This window comes from Lithobates pipiens, unplaced genomic scaffold (assembly GCF_037356315.1).
Source record: "Lithobates pipiens isolate NorthernLeopardFrog02 unplaced genomic scaffold, aLitPip1_a1.2 Scaffold_16, whole genome shotgun sequence".
NCBI classification, from domain to species: Eukaryota; Metazoa; Chordata; class Amphibia; order Anura; family Ranidae; genus Lithobates; species Lithobates pipiens.
Window position 1 is genome coordinate 594751811 of NW_027507748.1, and position 18318 is coordinate 594770128.

An 18318-nucleotide genomic window follows, 5' to 3' on the forward strand; every position below is an offset into this window, starting at 1 on the left:
CCAACAAGGTGCTTTACTCAGGAACGAGTCTCTGCCACAGACGTTGTAGAACATACAGGAATATGTCTGCCACAGACTGTTGTAGAGCATTCAGGAAACAAACTTGTAGAACACTTTTGTGATACCTGGATCTTTCAGCCAGCTTGGCAATACCCACGAGACTGGATTCACTTAGCACCCACTTTGTGGTGCTGCACGGATTACCAAAGGCAGTATATGTACTACCATTGGCAGGAGTTCAATTTGTATTTCTGCTATGTAACCCAACAAATCCGAACCATGAATTTTCACTGCTGCCTTTCTGATAAGGCAGCAATACAGGACGCAAAACCCCCACAGACAGACCTCAATCTTGTACATGTCTGATGTGCAACAATAAAATACTCTCAATATGGATGTGCTCTCTCTATTCAAAGGATTTGTCATGCGACTCAACATGTCAAATCGCATGCTTAAAATAGTCAGCCATTGCCATTAATAGCACTGTCTGAATCAACGCCACTTTGCGGTGGTGCACCGATTACCAAAGGCAGTATATGCACTACCCCTAGCCCAGGTTCAATGTGCAACAAATCATGACCATCAAACTTCCCTGCTGCCTTGATAAGTAACCAATAAGGCAGTAATACAGGACACAAAGCCCCACATACAGACCTCAATCTTGTGTATGTCTGATGTGCAGCAATATAACCATTATGAGCAGAGATGTCACAAGACTCAATGATGTGAATTCCTGCTGTGCAGCACAAAACCAGAAAGTACAGACCACCTTCACTGTTGTATTTTTCTTATCTGTAGCCAAAGCAGTAGCTTTAGGATACAAAGGACAGCAAACAAGCTTCAGTGCATTTCTGATGCATAGCAGTATAGCTCTTATGAGCAGAGGCGTCACAAATCTCAATGTGCATTTCTGCTGTGCCACAAAAACATCCCAGCAAGGACAAACCTTCAATACTGAGGTCTACTGGTGTGCAGCCAATGAGTCGTCATGCTGTATCCCTTTATGAAATAACAGGGGCAATTTCATAGGCATAGCCTGGGCTGTAGATACTAAACCTTCACCACCAGTGAAGGAACAAATACTAAAATGGCTGGACACCCTACTATAGTAGTTGTCCTACCTTACCTACATAGACTGAGCAAACACTAGCCAGCTCATACCCAGATGGAGCTGATTAGCAACTAAAGTCTCAATAAGCCCAGCCATAGAGACCAATTTGAGACAGCCACTAGAAGAGGTGGTTAACAATTTAGCCTGGGGGTAAATAGCTACTTGCAGGCTTCAGAACAAGCAATGTAGCTCTTGCATAGGTTTACACAGAAAATCCTCAATTAAAAGGATGTAGGAAGCGATGGTAAATCACCTTTTAGATCTGCCACTGAGTGGATTGCAGCCCAAAACAAAAAAAGGTTTCTCTTACCTCCTACACTATAATATAACCACAGTGTAAAGGTGGAGTGGGAGGTTGGAGCTTATGAACGTTACCTATAGCATGCAACACCCAAAAGGAGAATCTGTCACAAGGGAACCTACTGTGCCACACAAAAGCTTGTTCCCTGCCCATAGTTGAATGTTAGGTCAGCTTTCAAGCATCTTGAAACAACTTCAGATTCCTAGCAGCTGGGCTAATAGGGCCAGTAACCTAGTGCACCTGCTGACCAGGGGAGCTTCTGAATCCACCAATCACTGCCCAATAACTTGTTCCGTGGTATACCTGGCCTGTAACTTTTTTCATCTACCAGGTCCCCTCTGTATGCTATATTCGTCCCTAATGTACCACAACTGGGCATGTAGGGAGAGGCTGGCAACCTACTGTTGCAATAACCACAATGTCTCTGCTGTAAGAGGGAGCTGTGGCTGGTGGTTTTAGCAGTGGCGTCTGGGCCATTTGTATCCTGACCCCAGGTTCTGCACTGCACCAGTCAGTATATACACACACTGGCAAAAGGGAGAAATGCCTTACCTACCTCTTTCCCATCTGAGGTGGTTTAGGCACACTCGTTCCTCTGCACCACCTGTCCGCCATACAGCGTCTGATGTAAGGGAGCTGTGGCTGGTGTTTTTAGCAGAAGCTTCTGGGCCATTTGAATCCAGACCCCAGGGGAGATTATCTCAAATGCCCAGAAAGCCTCTGGCTGGAATTGGGGATTTTGCAGCTCCATTCCCAAGGCAAAGGAAAGTACTCACCGTTATCATCCCCTTTTGCCACAGCCACTGGGCTTGCTTTTCCATCCTTATGGTCCACACGAAAGGAGGATAGCCGCCAAAGTTCCCCCCCACTGCTGTCCCCATAGGGAGGTGCAAGGTTAGGCTGTGTCCTGCACTGTACCAGTCAGTATATACACATGGGCGGGGCAATGCCTTCCGTTCCTTATTTCCATCTGGTTTAGGCAGACATCCACCATAGTAAACTGGTGCCTCCTTGCTCTAGCGAAAGGAGGATGTGGGAACCTGCTCCTGCTGACTCAGCATTCCTTCCTGGGTAAGAACGGCGCCGCTATTTTCCTGAAGTTTGAAAATGATGCGGGCGCTTATCACAACGCCCTCTCCAGCAGCCCACAAGGGCTACCTGGATCCCAGGTGTCGGGGACACGATCCCCCTGGAAAGAACCAATGGCCAGTACCCCCGTCTGAACAGCCCCCTGGACAGGTAAGGAGGGGAGATAGCATTGCCCCTGAAGTTCTGGGTACATCACTGTACCCAGGGTCCGTCGGCACTCGGGGGGGGGGGGGGGGCCTCTTCCAATTTCTGCTGCCCACTTGAGGAAAAGATAGGGGGACCCCCCCAGGAAGAATAAGAATATCCTACCAGACTGGGAGGCTTCCGAAGCTTGTGGTCCGGCTCCCAGGGGGAGACCACCAGCCCCAGGCTTCGGGTCATTTGGGGAAAAAAAAAAAAAAAAAAAAAAAAGTTTCGTTGTGTAGGGAGAAACAATCAAAAACCGAGGATCAAGGGGAAAGGTGGGGACTTAAAACAGCTGTAGATTGATTGTGTTTCCTGTAGGGAAGAGCCTCTCATCTCAGGTGTGCCGTCCTGGAAGATGACTTGAGAAAAACACATTAGGTCACACTTAACCTCTACACTGCCAATGACATTTTTACAGTAATCAATGCATTTTTAATTGCACTGATTACTGTATTAATGCCAATGATCCCCAAAAATGTGTCAAAATTGTATACCATACATATATTTGCCGCCATTACTAGTTAAAAAAAAAAAAAAAAAAAAAAAAAGAGTTTAAAATGCCATAAAACTATCCCCTATTTTGTAGACACCAACTTTTGTGCAAACCAATAAACGCTTAGTGATTTTTTTTTTACCAAAAATATGTAGAATACTTATCGGCCTAAACTGAGGAACAGCGTTTATATATTTTTGGGGATATTATAGCAAAAAGTAAAACACATTGCATTTTTTTTTTTCAATTGTCGCTCTATTTTTATTTATAGCGCAAAAAATAAAAACGCAGAGGTGATCAAATACCACCAAAAGAAAGCCCTATTTGTGGAGAAAAAAGGATGGCAATTTTGTTTGGGAGCCACGTCGCACAACTGCACAATTGTCAAAGCGGCACAGTGCTGAATCGCAAAAAGGGGCTTGGTCCTTTAGCTGCAAAATGGTCTGGGGCTTAAGTGGTTAAAAAGGGGCAAATTGTAAAGATTTTAAGGAGGTGAAGTCTACAAGCTTTTGGACTGAGATTTGGATTAGAAAGGTCAGATCATAGTCTAGGAGTATACCTAGTACTCTGACGTGAGGTGAGGGACTGAGTTGTATTATTGATCTTGAAGGGAACAAGCAGGGTGGAACTTTCACAGGGGTGGTTTTAGAAAGTTTTAGGAAGTGATGCGACATCCATGTTAATATATCAGTTAATGTGAGGAGATTGGAGGAGTGATCTGAAGAGCAGAGATTTGGGTGTCATCTGTGTAGAGATGGCTTTGAAAGCTGCTGTGGGAGTTTATCACATGACCAAGAGAGGTGTACGAGGAGAAGGGGGTCCAAGAACAGAGCCTTGGGGGGGGGGACCCCCTATGGAAAGAGGAAGTGGAGAGGAGCAGACAGTTATAGGCAACACTGGAGCGCTATGATAGAAAGGAAAAAGCAGAATCTTGGAGGCCAACAAAGAGGAGTTTGAGAAGGAGCGAGTGGTCAACAGTATTAAAGGCTGCAGAGAGGTCTAGTAATGAGTATGGAGTAATGGCAATTGGTTTTAAAAGTTCGTAAATGAGTTTTAGTAGGGCAGTTACTATGGAGTGCTTCAAGCACGAAGGTTGATTTCAGTGAGGTAGGACCGCAGATGGTTGTAGACTAAGCATTCTTGTCTTTGAATATGGAAGATTTATACCTTTCCATAGCGGCCCAGATCTTCATGCCATCATCTCTATACAAGTAGTTGGAAATGTGCTCCATTCCTCTTCCCTTTATATCATCAGGAAGACAAAGCCTGCTATAGGTCAGCTCAGCCATTGCTTTCTTCATAAGAACTGGAATCCCTCCTTTCCCAGTCACAAAAGCCTTGAGGAGGGAATACAGAAAAAAACAAAATGTGTAAAAATTTATAAAAACAACCTTTTCATCAAAAGATCTCAAAGTGCTACAGGTTAAAAAACAGTTCATACAACAAAGCGAACATCTAAAAAGAAATGTCTTAAGACTTTTAAAACCGTCAGATTGAGGGGCTCTCAAAATGTCAGGTATGGCATTCCACAAGTGTGGGGCACCTGCACAAAAAGCCCTGTCTCCCATTGTCTTCAGTCTAGTTCTAGGTATTTAAAGAAGTTTTGAATGAGTACAGTGGAGAGAACGTGATTTATTTTGTAGTTTGAGATAGGGGGCCCCCCCTATCCATGTATGCATTGGTATGTGAGGAGAGAAACCATATACTCAATCCTGGCGGAGACAGGAAGACAATGGAGGTAATATGCTCATGTTTCCGCACTCATCAGGATCCTTGCTGCAGCGTTTTGGATGTACTGAAGCCTCTGCAGACTTAGGAATCCCAATGAGAAGAGTTACAGTAATCCAGCCTGGGAGGAGACAAAAGCATGTACCAACTTTTTGGCATTTGGAAGGGAAAGAACGGGACGGAGTTTAGAAATATTACAAAGGTGATAAAAAAAAAAAAAAAAAAGTGGTCTTGCATAGGTATACCCCTGGATCTACAAATCCCAAGAGCCCTTAACCTACACACTAGTGAGCAAGCTCTTGGCAATGAAAAGACTCCATTATTTTGTGAAATCAATGCAAGCATGTGGAAAGGCACAGCAGGCAGGGTTGACAGCACTGCTTAGAATTTCAGTGCAGCACAAGCACTGTTGTCAGTCCAAATGGGAAGTAAGCTCACTGGATTACTGTCAGATCAGGTATTTTTCTGTACTTGCATTGTATTTGAAGAGAAAATATCTGCCATATGTGCACATTGCAATATATGTACTTTGTGTATTTTGCACACACTTTAAGGCGGTAAAAAATCCAAAAGCAAATTTGTATTATAGTGCAGCTTAGCAAATCTTAGATGTGATGCTTGCATTCGTTTTCCGTTAGGTTTTTTTATTTTCACCTGATGAGCTGGTCAGCAAGTCTATTTTTCAACAGAACCATCTGTCCAGCAGGTGTCAAAGTGCTAGCTATAATTGTGCAAATCAATGCTGATGAAGGAAGAACGAACTACAATTCTAAAATATGGATAAAACAGGAAAGTCCACCAACATTCGTGTTGGAATGAATCTCAACCCACTAAACAGATATGAATGAGAAGTGCAGTCTATACCAGGGTTTCATAGAGCAGGGGTCTCCCAACTTTCTAACAAAGGGCCAGTTTACCGTTCTTCAGAATTTAGGGGGCCGGACTGACCTTTGGGAGTAGAAAAGGTTGTTTGTCTCAGTGGGCCAAGTATGCCCCATCATTGGTGTCAGTGGAGGAATTGTGCCCCATTGTTGGAATCACTTGGAGGAATTGTCCCATCATTGGTGTAATTGGAAGAAATTGTTCCCCATTATTGGGGGAATTAGGCCACGTCATTGGGAGAAAATGTGCCCCATAGTTGGCATCATGGGAGGGGGGGAGGGAATAGTGTCCCATCTTTGGTGCAATTGGGAGAAATTGTGCCCCTTCATTGGTGGTGGTGGGAGGGGGGGGGGGGGGATGTCCCATTGTTAGTATCAGTGGATGAAACATTCCCCCCACGGGCCACATCTGGCCCAGTTTGGAGACCCCTGCTCTAGAGCAGGCATATGCAATTAGTGGACCTCCAGCTATTGCAGAAGTCCCATGAGGCATAGCAAGACTGACAGCCAAAGGCAGAGGCATGATGGGACTTGTAGTTTTGCAAGAGCTGAAGGTCCCCTAATAGCAAGTCCCTGCTCTAGAGGTTTCCAGGGGTTCCTTGAGCAATTTGTCGCTCAGATAATTTCCCACTGACACCAACTATCCTTTTAGCTATCTGTAAATGGGGGGGGGGGGGGGGTTATTTTCAATGACCACAAATAAGGAGCATTCTTCCCAGTGATCAGACGTACATGTGCAATTTTTATCAGGGGTTCCCTGAGACCAGAAGGTTACTTCAAGGGTTCCTCTATTGAAAAGGTTGAGAAAGGCTGGTCTATACAAATGAAGATGAACCACTATCTGTAGAAGAAACACCAGGGACTGCATCCACCACTCAAGGGTAAGTACTCTTGCCAGAAGTGGTGGACTGACACCAGCAGCAATGGGTCAAACAAGCTTAGGAATGGATACAGGATCTTAGACCTTGACCACCGGAACAGCAAGAGACACCCACGGAACTCACGTCAAGCAAAAAGGTTGGTAAATCGAATCGTGAAAAAAAGCTTCCACAGTGCAGATTGAAAAACATAGGTTCATTTAATATAAAATACTATCACAATGATGTGTACAGAAAAAAAAAAATCACTGATCACCAGAGATATCCAAAAACCAATGTGTAGAGCTAGCTAGCAATAAGCCAACACTTTGTCCTACAGGATTTCAACTGGGGTATGATCCTGCTCCCCTACACTGCGCATATATAGTTACAAATAATCGTATAATCAATTTGGCATCAATCCATTCATGGCACTGATGCCTGTCCAGCATGATGGATGGCATGCATGCCACATCTCCCATTGAATGCCGGTGAGCAGAGTGACATCCATGAGTGAAGAGATGCAGATCACATGACCTCCATGTATAAAATCTAAGCCTTGCAACAAGGATGGAGAGAGTCATCAGGTCCAATCACAGCAGTAAATACTTCTACAAAGGGTTAGGTATACACATTGGCATGACAAAATTTGAAATATAGGTTTAACATTTGCTAACAGCCATATTCCATTCCTGTAAACCTATATAAAATCTCAAATGAGAAAAAAAAAAAAAAAAAAAGGGGGGCATTATGCTTGAAGGCGTTAATGTCCCAGTCAATGTTCATGCCATTAGGCAAATATGATTTCTAGTCAAAGCCAGAATGTCTCAAGACGCGACACCTCAGGCTAGAATCACCTCTCCATTGAGGAACAAACTTAAATGATTTGAAATTGAGTACCATATCGGTTCTTATTGTGATGAAGGTAATGTCTAGGTACATTAGAGTAGGATAGCGTTCCTCTGCCCCCAGACTAACAGCTGCTTTCCAAATATGCCCCCTGTGCCCCTTCATTTAGAATGGGGGTACTAAAAAAAAAAAAAAAAAAAAAAAAAACACACAAGGGAGGCGTTACTGGCAGGATCACCAGGTGGGTGAAAAACGGAGACATCTAAAGACTGGTAAGCTGCAATATATTATATCTTTGGTTTTGGCTTCAATTCCACTTTGAGACTGGGTTCACACTACGTGTAGCCCCGGTGCACAGCAGGGGGTCCTGTGCATCCCTGTCCATTACTTCAGGTCTGAAATAGGTCCAAATATTTGCCTGAATTCAGACCTGAAACAAATCCAAAGACGCACAGGACACTTCTGCAGTGTGATCTGCGGCTGTCTCCCAGAGATGGGTGAACCGGCTCCATTGAGAGCCAGTCACTCTCCAGTAATGCAAATTTAATGCGGGGAAACCCATATCCAAGTTGCATAAGTGTGAACCCAGCCTGAGGGACTGGAGGTGCAAAAGAACACTCTGGAAATTTGGATGGCAGTATGTTGTATGCAACGTAGATTACAATCTTTTAGTTTTGTTCAGTAACAATTGCGTACAATTGTTGAAAACAAAAAAGGGGAAAACAAACATCTTTTACATGTGCCTAGGCAGTATGGAAAGAAAATAAAGCCCTAAATATAAAGCATATTCATTAACAAAAATAGTTATAGGCAGACATTGGCACAAAGCAATGATTCAGTCTCCATCCACAAATTCTTTACCCCACCCCATCTCCCAACCACCAGAACAGTAACATTTTTCTTGCATTTTCTATTTTTTGATCAATTGGGTACTTTGCTCTTGAAGCACAAAAGCAAAGTGTGTATTTTACCGATTGTGCTCTGTTTGACATCACTTTGCCAGGCAATAATGGAACAGGCTGACCAGCAAAAAAATAGCCAGCGATTTGGTTCTTACTTGATCAAAGACGCCACCTGGTCCAATGAGCCTCGTCCTTGCAAAGGTATTTATTTCTAGGGTGTAGCGAAAGTGTGGAATTATCAGCTAGGATAAAACAAAAACACAAAAACACACATTAGTTTAAGAAATCCAGCTTTGACATTTGCTGTAGGATAGGTAAATTGTAAGGTATCTTAATGCCTTCTAACAATTTAAAGCTGAACTTCAACCACGAGAAATCTACCTATATAGCATTGTTTCACTAGCATTAGGTATCACTTCCCAGTCCTTAATTGAATGATTTTGGAAACGTTCACCATGCTTTAACTGGTTGCGGACCAGCCGCCAGAGTTTTACTGCAGCAAGTTGGCTCTGCTGTGCAAAAATCACATTACGTGATCTCACAGGGCTTGGATAGCATGTCCATGCGGATACCTGCAGTCTCACGGAAAGGAAGAACGGGTGAAATGCTGATGTAAACAAGCATTTCTCTGTTCTGCCCTAGTGACAGGACACTGATCACAGCTCCCTGTAATCGGGAGCGGTGATCAGTGTCATGTCACACATAGCCCACCCCCCCACGAGTTTGACCAAATCCCTAGGAACCACTTAACCCCTGCAGTGCCCCTCCTGGTTAACCCCATCACTAACAGTCACTATTACACAGTAATCAATGTATTAAATTGCACTGATTGCTGTATAAATGTGAATGGTCCCAAAATGGCACCAAGTGTGGTCTGTACGCCATGTCACAGGTCAAAAAAAAAAAAAAAAAAAAAAAGGATCACTGCCATTACTAGTAAAAAATAAAAATGCCTTAAATCTATCCATTTTGTAGACACTACAACTTGCGCAAACCAAGCGCTTGTGATTCTTGCCAAAAATATTTATTTATCGGCCTAAACTGAGGGAAAAAAAAAAAAAAAGTTATATACTTTTGGGGATATTATAGCAAAAATTAAATACTGCTTTTCAAGAATGTAAAATATAAAAAACAGGTGGTGATCAAATACCAAGAAAGCTCCATTTGTCTAAAAAAAAAAAAAGTTAAAATTTTTGGGAGCCACGTCGCACGACCGCGCAATTGTCAGTTAAAGCGAAGCAGTGCCGTATCACAAAAAGTGCTCTGGTCTTTGGCCAGCCAAATCCTCCAGGGCTGAAGTGGATAAGTAGCAATAAGGCCAATTCACACCAGGGATTTAGGAGTGATCTTGTAGCTGTGTCAGATAACAGATGTAGGGCAAACACTGCCTATGCTGCAAGCCTAGTAATATGCCCACACAATGCCTTAAAGCTGAATGCCAGGCACAAAACTTCATTAAAATATATTGCTCAATAGACAAAGGATGTAAATCCACTTTGTGTACACCAAATGCCTTTGCAAACCAAGTTTGTAGCAAGTTAAAGTAGCAGTGTACAAAGCAGACACAGAATTACCCCTACAGGTGGGGTCAGTATGGGACATTGGCTGTGGATTACTGCATATGGCCTGGGATGTATTACAATTTCTACTCATGCTCAAATTTGAGAAATATATATAGATCTCCTAAGTGCAGATCATGTTAGAAATCACGTGTAGCACTGACCCCCCCAAAGGAGCTGCTGGTTTTATTGGGCTTACTGTTACCTTCTTGACCTAGTCTCCGTCTAGGGTTTCCCGTGGTAGATGGCCCAAAGAAATTAGAAACTGACACTGAATCTTTTGGGTTATTTGAAGTAGAAACAGAATCTCAGTTTAGGGTACAGGGTTAGGAGGAAGTTCAGGTACTTTGGACTGCCAAAAATGGAAAATCTTTTATTGAAGTGTAGCCCCCGAAGGAGCGGCTGAGATGAATGGGCTTACCGTTACCTTCTTGACTTCGTGTGCATCTAGGGGTTTCCAGAGGTAGATGGCCCAAGGAACTGCAGAGACTGACTATGGATTTTTATTTGCAAAAAATGTTGAACAAAAAACAGTGTCTCATTAGGGGAAAAGCTCATGTAGTGTGTGGCCCTCTTCTGAAGAGTCCTCTCCGGTTGTGTTTCTGGTTGCTGGGCCTCTCCGAAAACGAGATGGCACCGGACCACCTTGGAACCCTCTGTTACTGCGCCTCGGGCTAACCAGCCCCGAGACTCGGAAATGGATGGATTCGCACCCCAGGCCACGAGGGTCGGTCAGGCGGACCAGGACCATGGAGTCAGAACATACTTCTGGACCGGAACCTCGAACCATGTGACATCTGCATCTTAAGTACCCTCTCCCAGAAGACACCAAGAGTGACACTCCCACTGTGTTGGCTCAGAGAGAAAGTAACCTTAAAAGCACCCAACCAGACTGTGGTTCCATGCCTACCAGAGGAGACAGTGCCCCCCATGGCCAGGCCAAACACCCCATAGTCCAGTCAGACTGATGCGGATGTCAAAATTTGTAATCATACCCAAACCAAACTGCAGTTAAGGTGTAACTTTAAATTTCAAAAACATAGTGCGTGCTCTGCAGGAGCCGGCGGTACAGAAGAAATCCAGCTGGATTCACACAACCCCCGGATAGATCTCACTAGGCCTAGCAGCCAGTGGGGTGCCAAGTAAAGTCTCTGCTAGACTTGAATGTAGAATACTTAAGGAAAAGGCTCTGCCATAGACTTGAGCATAACTGAGGGACAGACAAATTTAAAGAGCTATCATACGGTACCAGTGTCTCAGGCAGTTCGGTGATACCATATGAGTGTAGATCCATGAAGTGTCCTTCAACTGAGCCTCCAGGCTGCTTCAGAGAAGCCAGCCTTGCGCATGGCCTTCCGAAGTGTCCTCCCCTGGATGCTTCTCCAGTTGCTGGGCCTCTCCTTAGATGAGATGGCACCGGACCACTCTTGAAACAGCAGGCCCCGATATCCATTCAGGCCTGTCCCTGCAGTTGCTTTGCGACCAGCTAGCCAGCCCCGAGACTTGGAAATGCATGGAACCGCACCCCAGGCCAGGAGGGCCATGGGGGCTGGTCAGGAGGACCAGAACCAAACAGACAGAAAAATCTTCTGGCACGGAACCCCGTAGCACACGATGTCAGTACCTTAAATACCCCATCCCACAATGCACAGCAGGAGAACACTTCCACTGGACTGGTTCAGAGAAAAAAAAAAAAAAATGGCACTCAATACACCCAGCTAAACTGCATTCTCACACTTGGCGGTGAAACACCTGCGGTCAAGGAGAACCTAGCGCAACCCAACTGGACTGGTACTGAAGTCATAATTTAGTAAAATTAGCCCTAAAACCCAACTGTGGTTTCAGGAATATTAACTTTCCAAAACAGTGTATGCTCGTCAGGAGCCAGCGCTACACACGTTTCCTCTTCCAGCAGTGGGTGCGCACTGACAGCTGATTGGCAGAAAGGCATGCCCCCACTCCACATAGGCAGAGGAATGAAGGAACATGCAGAGCTGAACTGAATAGACAAGCTAATGTATTTGTAAGTTGCCTCAAAATTTCCAGCTGCTTTTCTCTCCTGGATTTGAGAACTTGGCAGAGGTTATGCTGATAACAGGAATGGAACAGCAGAAAGACAAGAATTGAGGCTTTATACAGAAATTAATAACTGCAGATAGAGGTGTCCAGGTCAGATTTAATGACTTGGGGTTTACAATCACTAAGGTAAGAAAATTATAATAGCTAGACATGCGTATTTATAGTCAAATAGCTGAACTTCCAAAGTACTTGTACAGCTTCCAACACAATGGCATGAGAGGCACATTTAAGAGGAAAGTTGCTTGGTCCATACACTTGACCTTACATGCCCATTTTTGAGAATGGTGAGGCCATTCAGTACCTACTAGTTAAATTATATACCCCCTCTGCCATTTTACAAGCTGATGAATAATAATTTTATAGTAAAGGGAGGATAGATTAAAAAAAAAAAGCAATTGGAAAAAATGTTAGAGGTAGGCATTAGAGTGCATGTTTGTTTTGTTCCTACAGTACAACCTTGGATTGTGAGTGAGTAACTTGGTCTGAGTGTTTTAAAAGGCTTTTTTTTATACATTTTAATTTTATAAATGAGCGAGGTCTTGCAATACAAGTAGCGTTCTGTCACAACGGAGTATAAAAATCGATAAACATTTTAGTCAATATAAGCGGTCTTAATTCGCACTACTGAACTCCAACTTTAACAAAGTTTCCTGTACTACAAAAGCAGCTTCTATCCAACTTGTGCCCACTTTGAGGGTTTGTGGAAAAAGCATATAAAAAAAACACAGCAGTTTTTAGCTGCAGTGTGCACGAGCCTCAAGTCTGATCCTCATCTTAACCATTTCAATACCAGGCACTGTCGCTGCCTTCCTTTCCAGACCAATTTTCAACACTAACACTTTCAATGACAATTACGGTCATGGTACGCTGTACCCAAATGAGATTTTTATCATTTTGTTTGTACAAATAGTGCTCTTTGTGGTATTCACGATAAAAAAAAAAAAAAAAATCTGGTAAGTTTATAATTGGTTTGTGTGATCATGGACAGATGTACATAATCATGGACAGATGTACGCTAGTGGTCATGGACATGTGTGCAGACAATCATTGGGTCATGTGATTTTAGTGGGAGACAGGTGTTTATTTGGGGGCATGCGTTTTGGGGACATGCCTAGCAACTGGCTCTGTTTACATCACATGACTGCTGTGATTGGACATGGCCATCATGTGATCAGGAGTGCCAATCACACAGGCCGATCGGAGATGTTCCGTGTCCGGGTGAGTGCATTGGATCACGCCGCTGTGGACCCCGTGATCCCCCTCTAGAGGGACGTTTCTGAAGGAGAGAACCTTCTATTGTTCAGTCTTCCCAGTATAGCAACCTTTACTTAGGTAGGTGCTAGTATAAGATTTTTGTGATAGGTGAGGTTAATTTAGGCAGACCAGCAGCTAGGCCTGTTTGTGTGAGCTGGGAGTGGCTCAGAAGCAGCTGGTGACTCATAGGCAGCATCCCCAAGACTTTTTCTAGAGCTTTCTGGAAAGTACTAGAAATAAAAGGAGATGGAAGGTGGATCTGCCTGGGGTATTCCAAGGAGCCATAACCAATCCCCAACTTGGATTGACAGGGAGCAGGCCTCAAATACCTATGGTCAGCCCAGCTGGGGGAGCAGTTGAATAGTTTTTTTGTTTTAGAGCTTGAAGATGGAATGCTAGGCTATCGGGCCTTTGAGGGAACTCTCCAGTCTGGAAGGGGGGGGGGGGGGGGGTGACCTTGGGCCTGAGGCTCGGGTGCAGGACGGAGCCCTTCAAGAAGTCATGAAGGCTCTGAACAAGAGGAGCAAGAAATAACATTGCCAGGCAAGTTTAAGGAGAGGAACAGGTTACAGCCAGGAGGGTTGGTGAGTGGCATTCATAATTGGGGGGACTGGAGAGGCATACCTGAGAGGACTGGGTGCATGCAGCCTGGGGATGGGTGTAGAGCCAGTGGAGTGGACTGTGGTGTCATGGGCAGTGGAGTTGCAGTCAGGAGGGCAGGCACTGCCTGAATAGGGCTGACTGGGAGCAGTACTACATCTGTATGACAGTTGGCACTAGAGACTATTTTCCATTTTGCTACACTATAGGGGTCTGCAGTTCCTGCTTGAAAAGGGCAACTGCTAAGGCCTGACTGAGTTAGTGTCAGGCCCAACATGTGCTAGCTACTCTTGGGAGTCAAGAGATGTGCAGGAGGAAGGAAGAGGAATAGTCTGCAAGCAAGGAAAGTGCTGGAAGAGACTGAAGTAGTTGTATGTACAGAGTGTATATGGTTCTGTCACAAATCAAGTTGCAATTACTGGGCATCCCACGTGTCCCTTACCCCACCCAAGTTAAATTTCCTCTATAAAAAAACACAAGCACATGGACTGTTTGTCTGGGAAGGGAGTGCCGGGCAGGGTGACAGATGGGCCACAATACTTGCCAGCCCCTACAGGGCTACTGCTACATCCAAATACTTTTTTTAACCCTGTGATTTAGCCTTCCTCCAGCAGGAAATCCAATTTGTTCTCCATGGCCCCACTGTGTCTGAGGTTCGGTTCACACCTCCGTGTGGAAGGGGGGTCACAGCAGGGGCCCAGTGCATCCCTGTTCACCATTTCAGGTCTGACTTCAGTCAGAATTTTTGGCTGAATTTGGCCCCAAAATGGACCAGAAGACGCACAGGACTCCTGTGCAATGCGCTTTGCAGCAGTCCCAGAGCTGTGTGAATCGGCTCCATTGAGCTGGTCACAGGCTCCTGACACGCAAATTGGATGTGGGGAAACCTGCATCAAATTTGCAATAGTGTAAGCCCAGCCTTAATGCAAGCATTCACTCTTGTTCACTCCTGAGACGGATTAAGGACTATGGGGTTTTGTAGGGTGCATAGGGCAATACAAGTGACCGCAACTAACATGCAGGGTTAGTTTTTGTGTATGGATGATTAAGTACTATTTGTGTTTTTTATTAAGTAGTTTGTGTATGGATTACTTTTGGCGAATACAGGTATCATTTGTGTAGCCCAGTTTTCAGAACTGGCAGTGCAAGAGTAAGATTAACCTGACTGACCGTTCCCTGTGTACACCGTTTCTCTTGCTTATGCTTGGGGAGATTTGTGTCTCAGTGACAAACTGTGGCTGCTGACAAAAAACAGAACAGCCAGTGTTAGCTGCCTTTCATCCGGGGGGGGGGGGGGGGGGGTGTAAGCTGCCAGAAAAGAGGCAACAACTTGAAGAAACTTGGCTGGGAGTGGATCACTGCACCTGAATAAAAAAAGGGGACAGTGTCAGTCCTGTTCTGGGGCATTGGAGAAAGCCATGAATATCGGTTAAGCCTGCTTCCCAACTGAGGAGCCAGGTGGCAAGGACATTGACTGGGGTACACTGCCAGTAATCAGAAGTAGATCCCCTGCTGACAGAGTGGTGAGAGGTCACTGGCCAACCCTGCATTACACCTTGCTAAAAGTAGAACAGTTTCTGTAAGAACTACAGTAATGCTGCGTACAGTCGGACTTTCCAACGGGAAATGTTGGATGTGAGCTTGTTAGTGGAAAGTCTGACCATGTGCATGTTCCAGCGAAAATTTGTCGGACTTTCTGCCAACAAATGTTTGCTAGCAGGTTCTCAAATTTTCCACCAACAAAATTGTCGGACTTTCTGATAGTGTGTACACAAGTCGGCGCACAAAAGTTCATGCATGCGCAGAATCAAGTACGAGCCGGAAGCGCTCAGTTTTGTAAAACTAGCGTTTGTAATGGAGATATCACATTTGTGACACAGCAAATTATGAAATTTCCCAATGCAACGCATTCTCTTTATAATGCTATAATAATGAAGTTGCTTCGCTGCTATTCAGAGTTATGACAAAACTACTTCTCGTGATCTCCAGAATCTTAGTTTTTTTTCTAGTGATCTCCATAAGTTGTTAGTTGTGTGTCAATTAACACATAAACTTTTTCTTTAATGATAAATACAAGATAATTTGCATGAATAAAAACACAAAGAACATGGGCGCATAATTGACACAAATGAGTGATTACAAGCCAGGATAAAGCGTAGACATGTCAACATTGTTTACATGAACAATAACAGAGGTATTGCCTGTGAAGAATCAGATTCCTCCAGAATAGGCCTAAATAGCCCTTGGAGGCTCGGTCATCATATAACACCTCAATTCAAACTATTCCCACATATGTCCAATATATGAAAAGGGAACGAAGGTAGAAAGAGTAATAGACGAAAGAAGGAGCAGGGTATAGTAAACATCTAGAAGAAAGGAAGGAAGAGCGGGGGGGGTGCCTATACCAAGAAGTAGAATAACGTAACACATCACTGGCTAACTAGTACATGAGATGTATAATCTGTAATTCCTAGGTCAGGATAGAGATATCTGAAGGATTTAGCCGAGACACAGGACCAGCGTAAGCTACTGACTTTCACATGTGCATTCCTTCCCAACTCATCATGTCCCGATATGTCTGGGAGTATCTAAAGACAAACCACGGAGTCCAGGTCTTATGGTAGCGCTCCACTGGCTCGTTAGATTGAGCCGCTGTGTCCTCCATCTCACAGATGGAGACTGTTTAACCAGTCCTTCAAGGTGGGTGTGGCTTTAGATTTCCAGAAAAGTGGAATAAGGGAGTTGGCTGCATTCAACATGTGCCTCGTGAGAGAATGTTTGTACTGTCTGAAAGACATGGTGACACATGTAGCATGCAGCAAGCAGCGTCTAACCCAAGTCTGGTCTCAGTGATCTGGATGATCAAATTCCTAACCCCTGTCCAGAATGGCTTCAGCAACTTACAGTTCCACCATATGTGAAACAGAGAGCCCTGCTCAGTGTCGCAATTCTCCAGCACCTATCAGACGAATGCGGGTACCGCCGGTGAATTTTCACTGGGGTGGCATACCAATGAGTGAGGACCTTGTAGGCCGCTTCCTGCATTTTTGTGCCTAGAGAACATTTGTGTGAAAGAATGCAAGCCCTATACCACTGATCGTCCGAGATTGGTAGTCCCAGTTCCTGAATTCATCGCTCCCCTGAGTCTATGGTCCCACGGACCCAATGATTGTAACCAGGCATAGGAAAGCGATGTGGTCTTCGGGATTGGTTCTCCCCTTGAACACACCGACTCAAAGTCTGTTCGGTCTCTCGAAAAGTGAGGCCTACGGTTAGTGGCATTGACGTAGCTGCGCAATTGGAAGTACGTCCACATAGGCAAATGTGGCATGCTACAGTCCAATTTGAGTTGAGCAAAGTCTATCATCTTTTTGTTGAGGAAACAATTAGTCGCCAAAAGCGGTCTGCTCAGATTAGACAGTGTGAGCAAAGGGTTACCCAAGTCCGGGGGAAAATCTGGGTTGTCTCGCATAGGGGTGAGGGGGCTCAAGGGAGAGGAGAACCCGGAATTTCTGGCTAGTTCATTATCTTGTATTTAACCTCAAAAGATACAACTATGTTGGTGTCCCTTGTTAATTTGACATTGTATTAATGAAATGTACCTGCCTACTCAAACTGTCCTTTTTGAAGTAAAACATAGCCAAGTATTTGTCAAAACCAACATTTTACATTTAAATAGGGAGCATAGGGTCATAAAAAAGAGGAAGGCAACGCTGGAGAAACTGTTGGAATTGGTACAAACCCCAGGGCAGACAATTATTTGAATGTCAAAATTGGGAACCTAAGGAGTCAATTTAATAGGGCACACAATAGGGCCCAGAACTCAGACATGGGAAGCAGTGGTCTTACAACAGCCTGCGTTTTTTGCCAGACCACACCACACCCAGGCCATCACTCAACACTTCCTTCCATGCTGCTGTGGTGGGTTGGGTGGCTGTGGTGTTGCCAGAGGTGGAGGAGTGTGGTCCAACTCAGGGAGGTGGGTTTGAGGAGAGTTGGCCCCTCGCCCCCTTGTTTAGTGCCAGAAGAATTACTTCTTCAGATCATGCTTTGGCCCCCTCCATGTGTTCTAGTTTGCTCACAGCGACACATCCAAATGACTTGTGGGCACCAGGTGTCGTGGTAAAGTGACAGTAGCCCGTTTGAGGAAACCAGCCACAGACTCCTCCAGGTTCCTTGCCTTTGTTACTTTTGGTTGGAGGGCAGAGGGGGGGAATCTGGGATTCACTCAGGCTGCTTGCCACAGCCTCCTCCTGGCTGAGACTTTCCTGTGTATGAAAATGGTACATAGTTTTAGTTTTTTTGGTCACACACAATTTTGATATCATGACTGTTGCAAATTGAAAGCTAATAGAAAAGACCATCATTCTGACCCCAGCATTTTTCATTGTTGCCCCAAATCATTTTTAGCTACTACTGTATTGATATG

The 18318-nt window shown here is 44.6% G+C and overlaps 1 protein-coding gene across 1 annotated transcript in view; it reads right to left on the bottom strand.

Moving 5' to 3' along the window:
* Positions 1 to 18318, bottom strand: part of LOC143983846 (polyunsaturated fatty acid lipoxygenase ALOX15B-like) — a 101344-nt gene that overhangs the window by 10949 nt on the left and 72077 nt on the right. The window contains exons 9-10 of the mRNA XM_077483945.1: positions 8553 to 8639; positions 4348 to 4517 (exon numbers count right to left, since the gene is read on the bottom strand). Coding sequence (XP_077340071.1) covers positions 4348 to 4517; positions 8553 to 8639 — 257 coding nt within the window. The remainder of the gene's footprint in view (positions 1 to 4347; positions 4518 to 8552; positions 8640 to 18318) is intronic.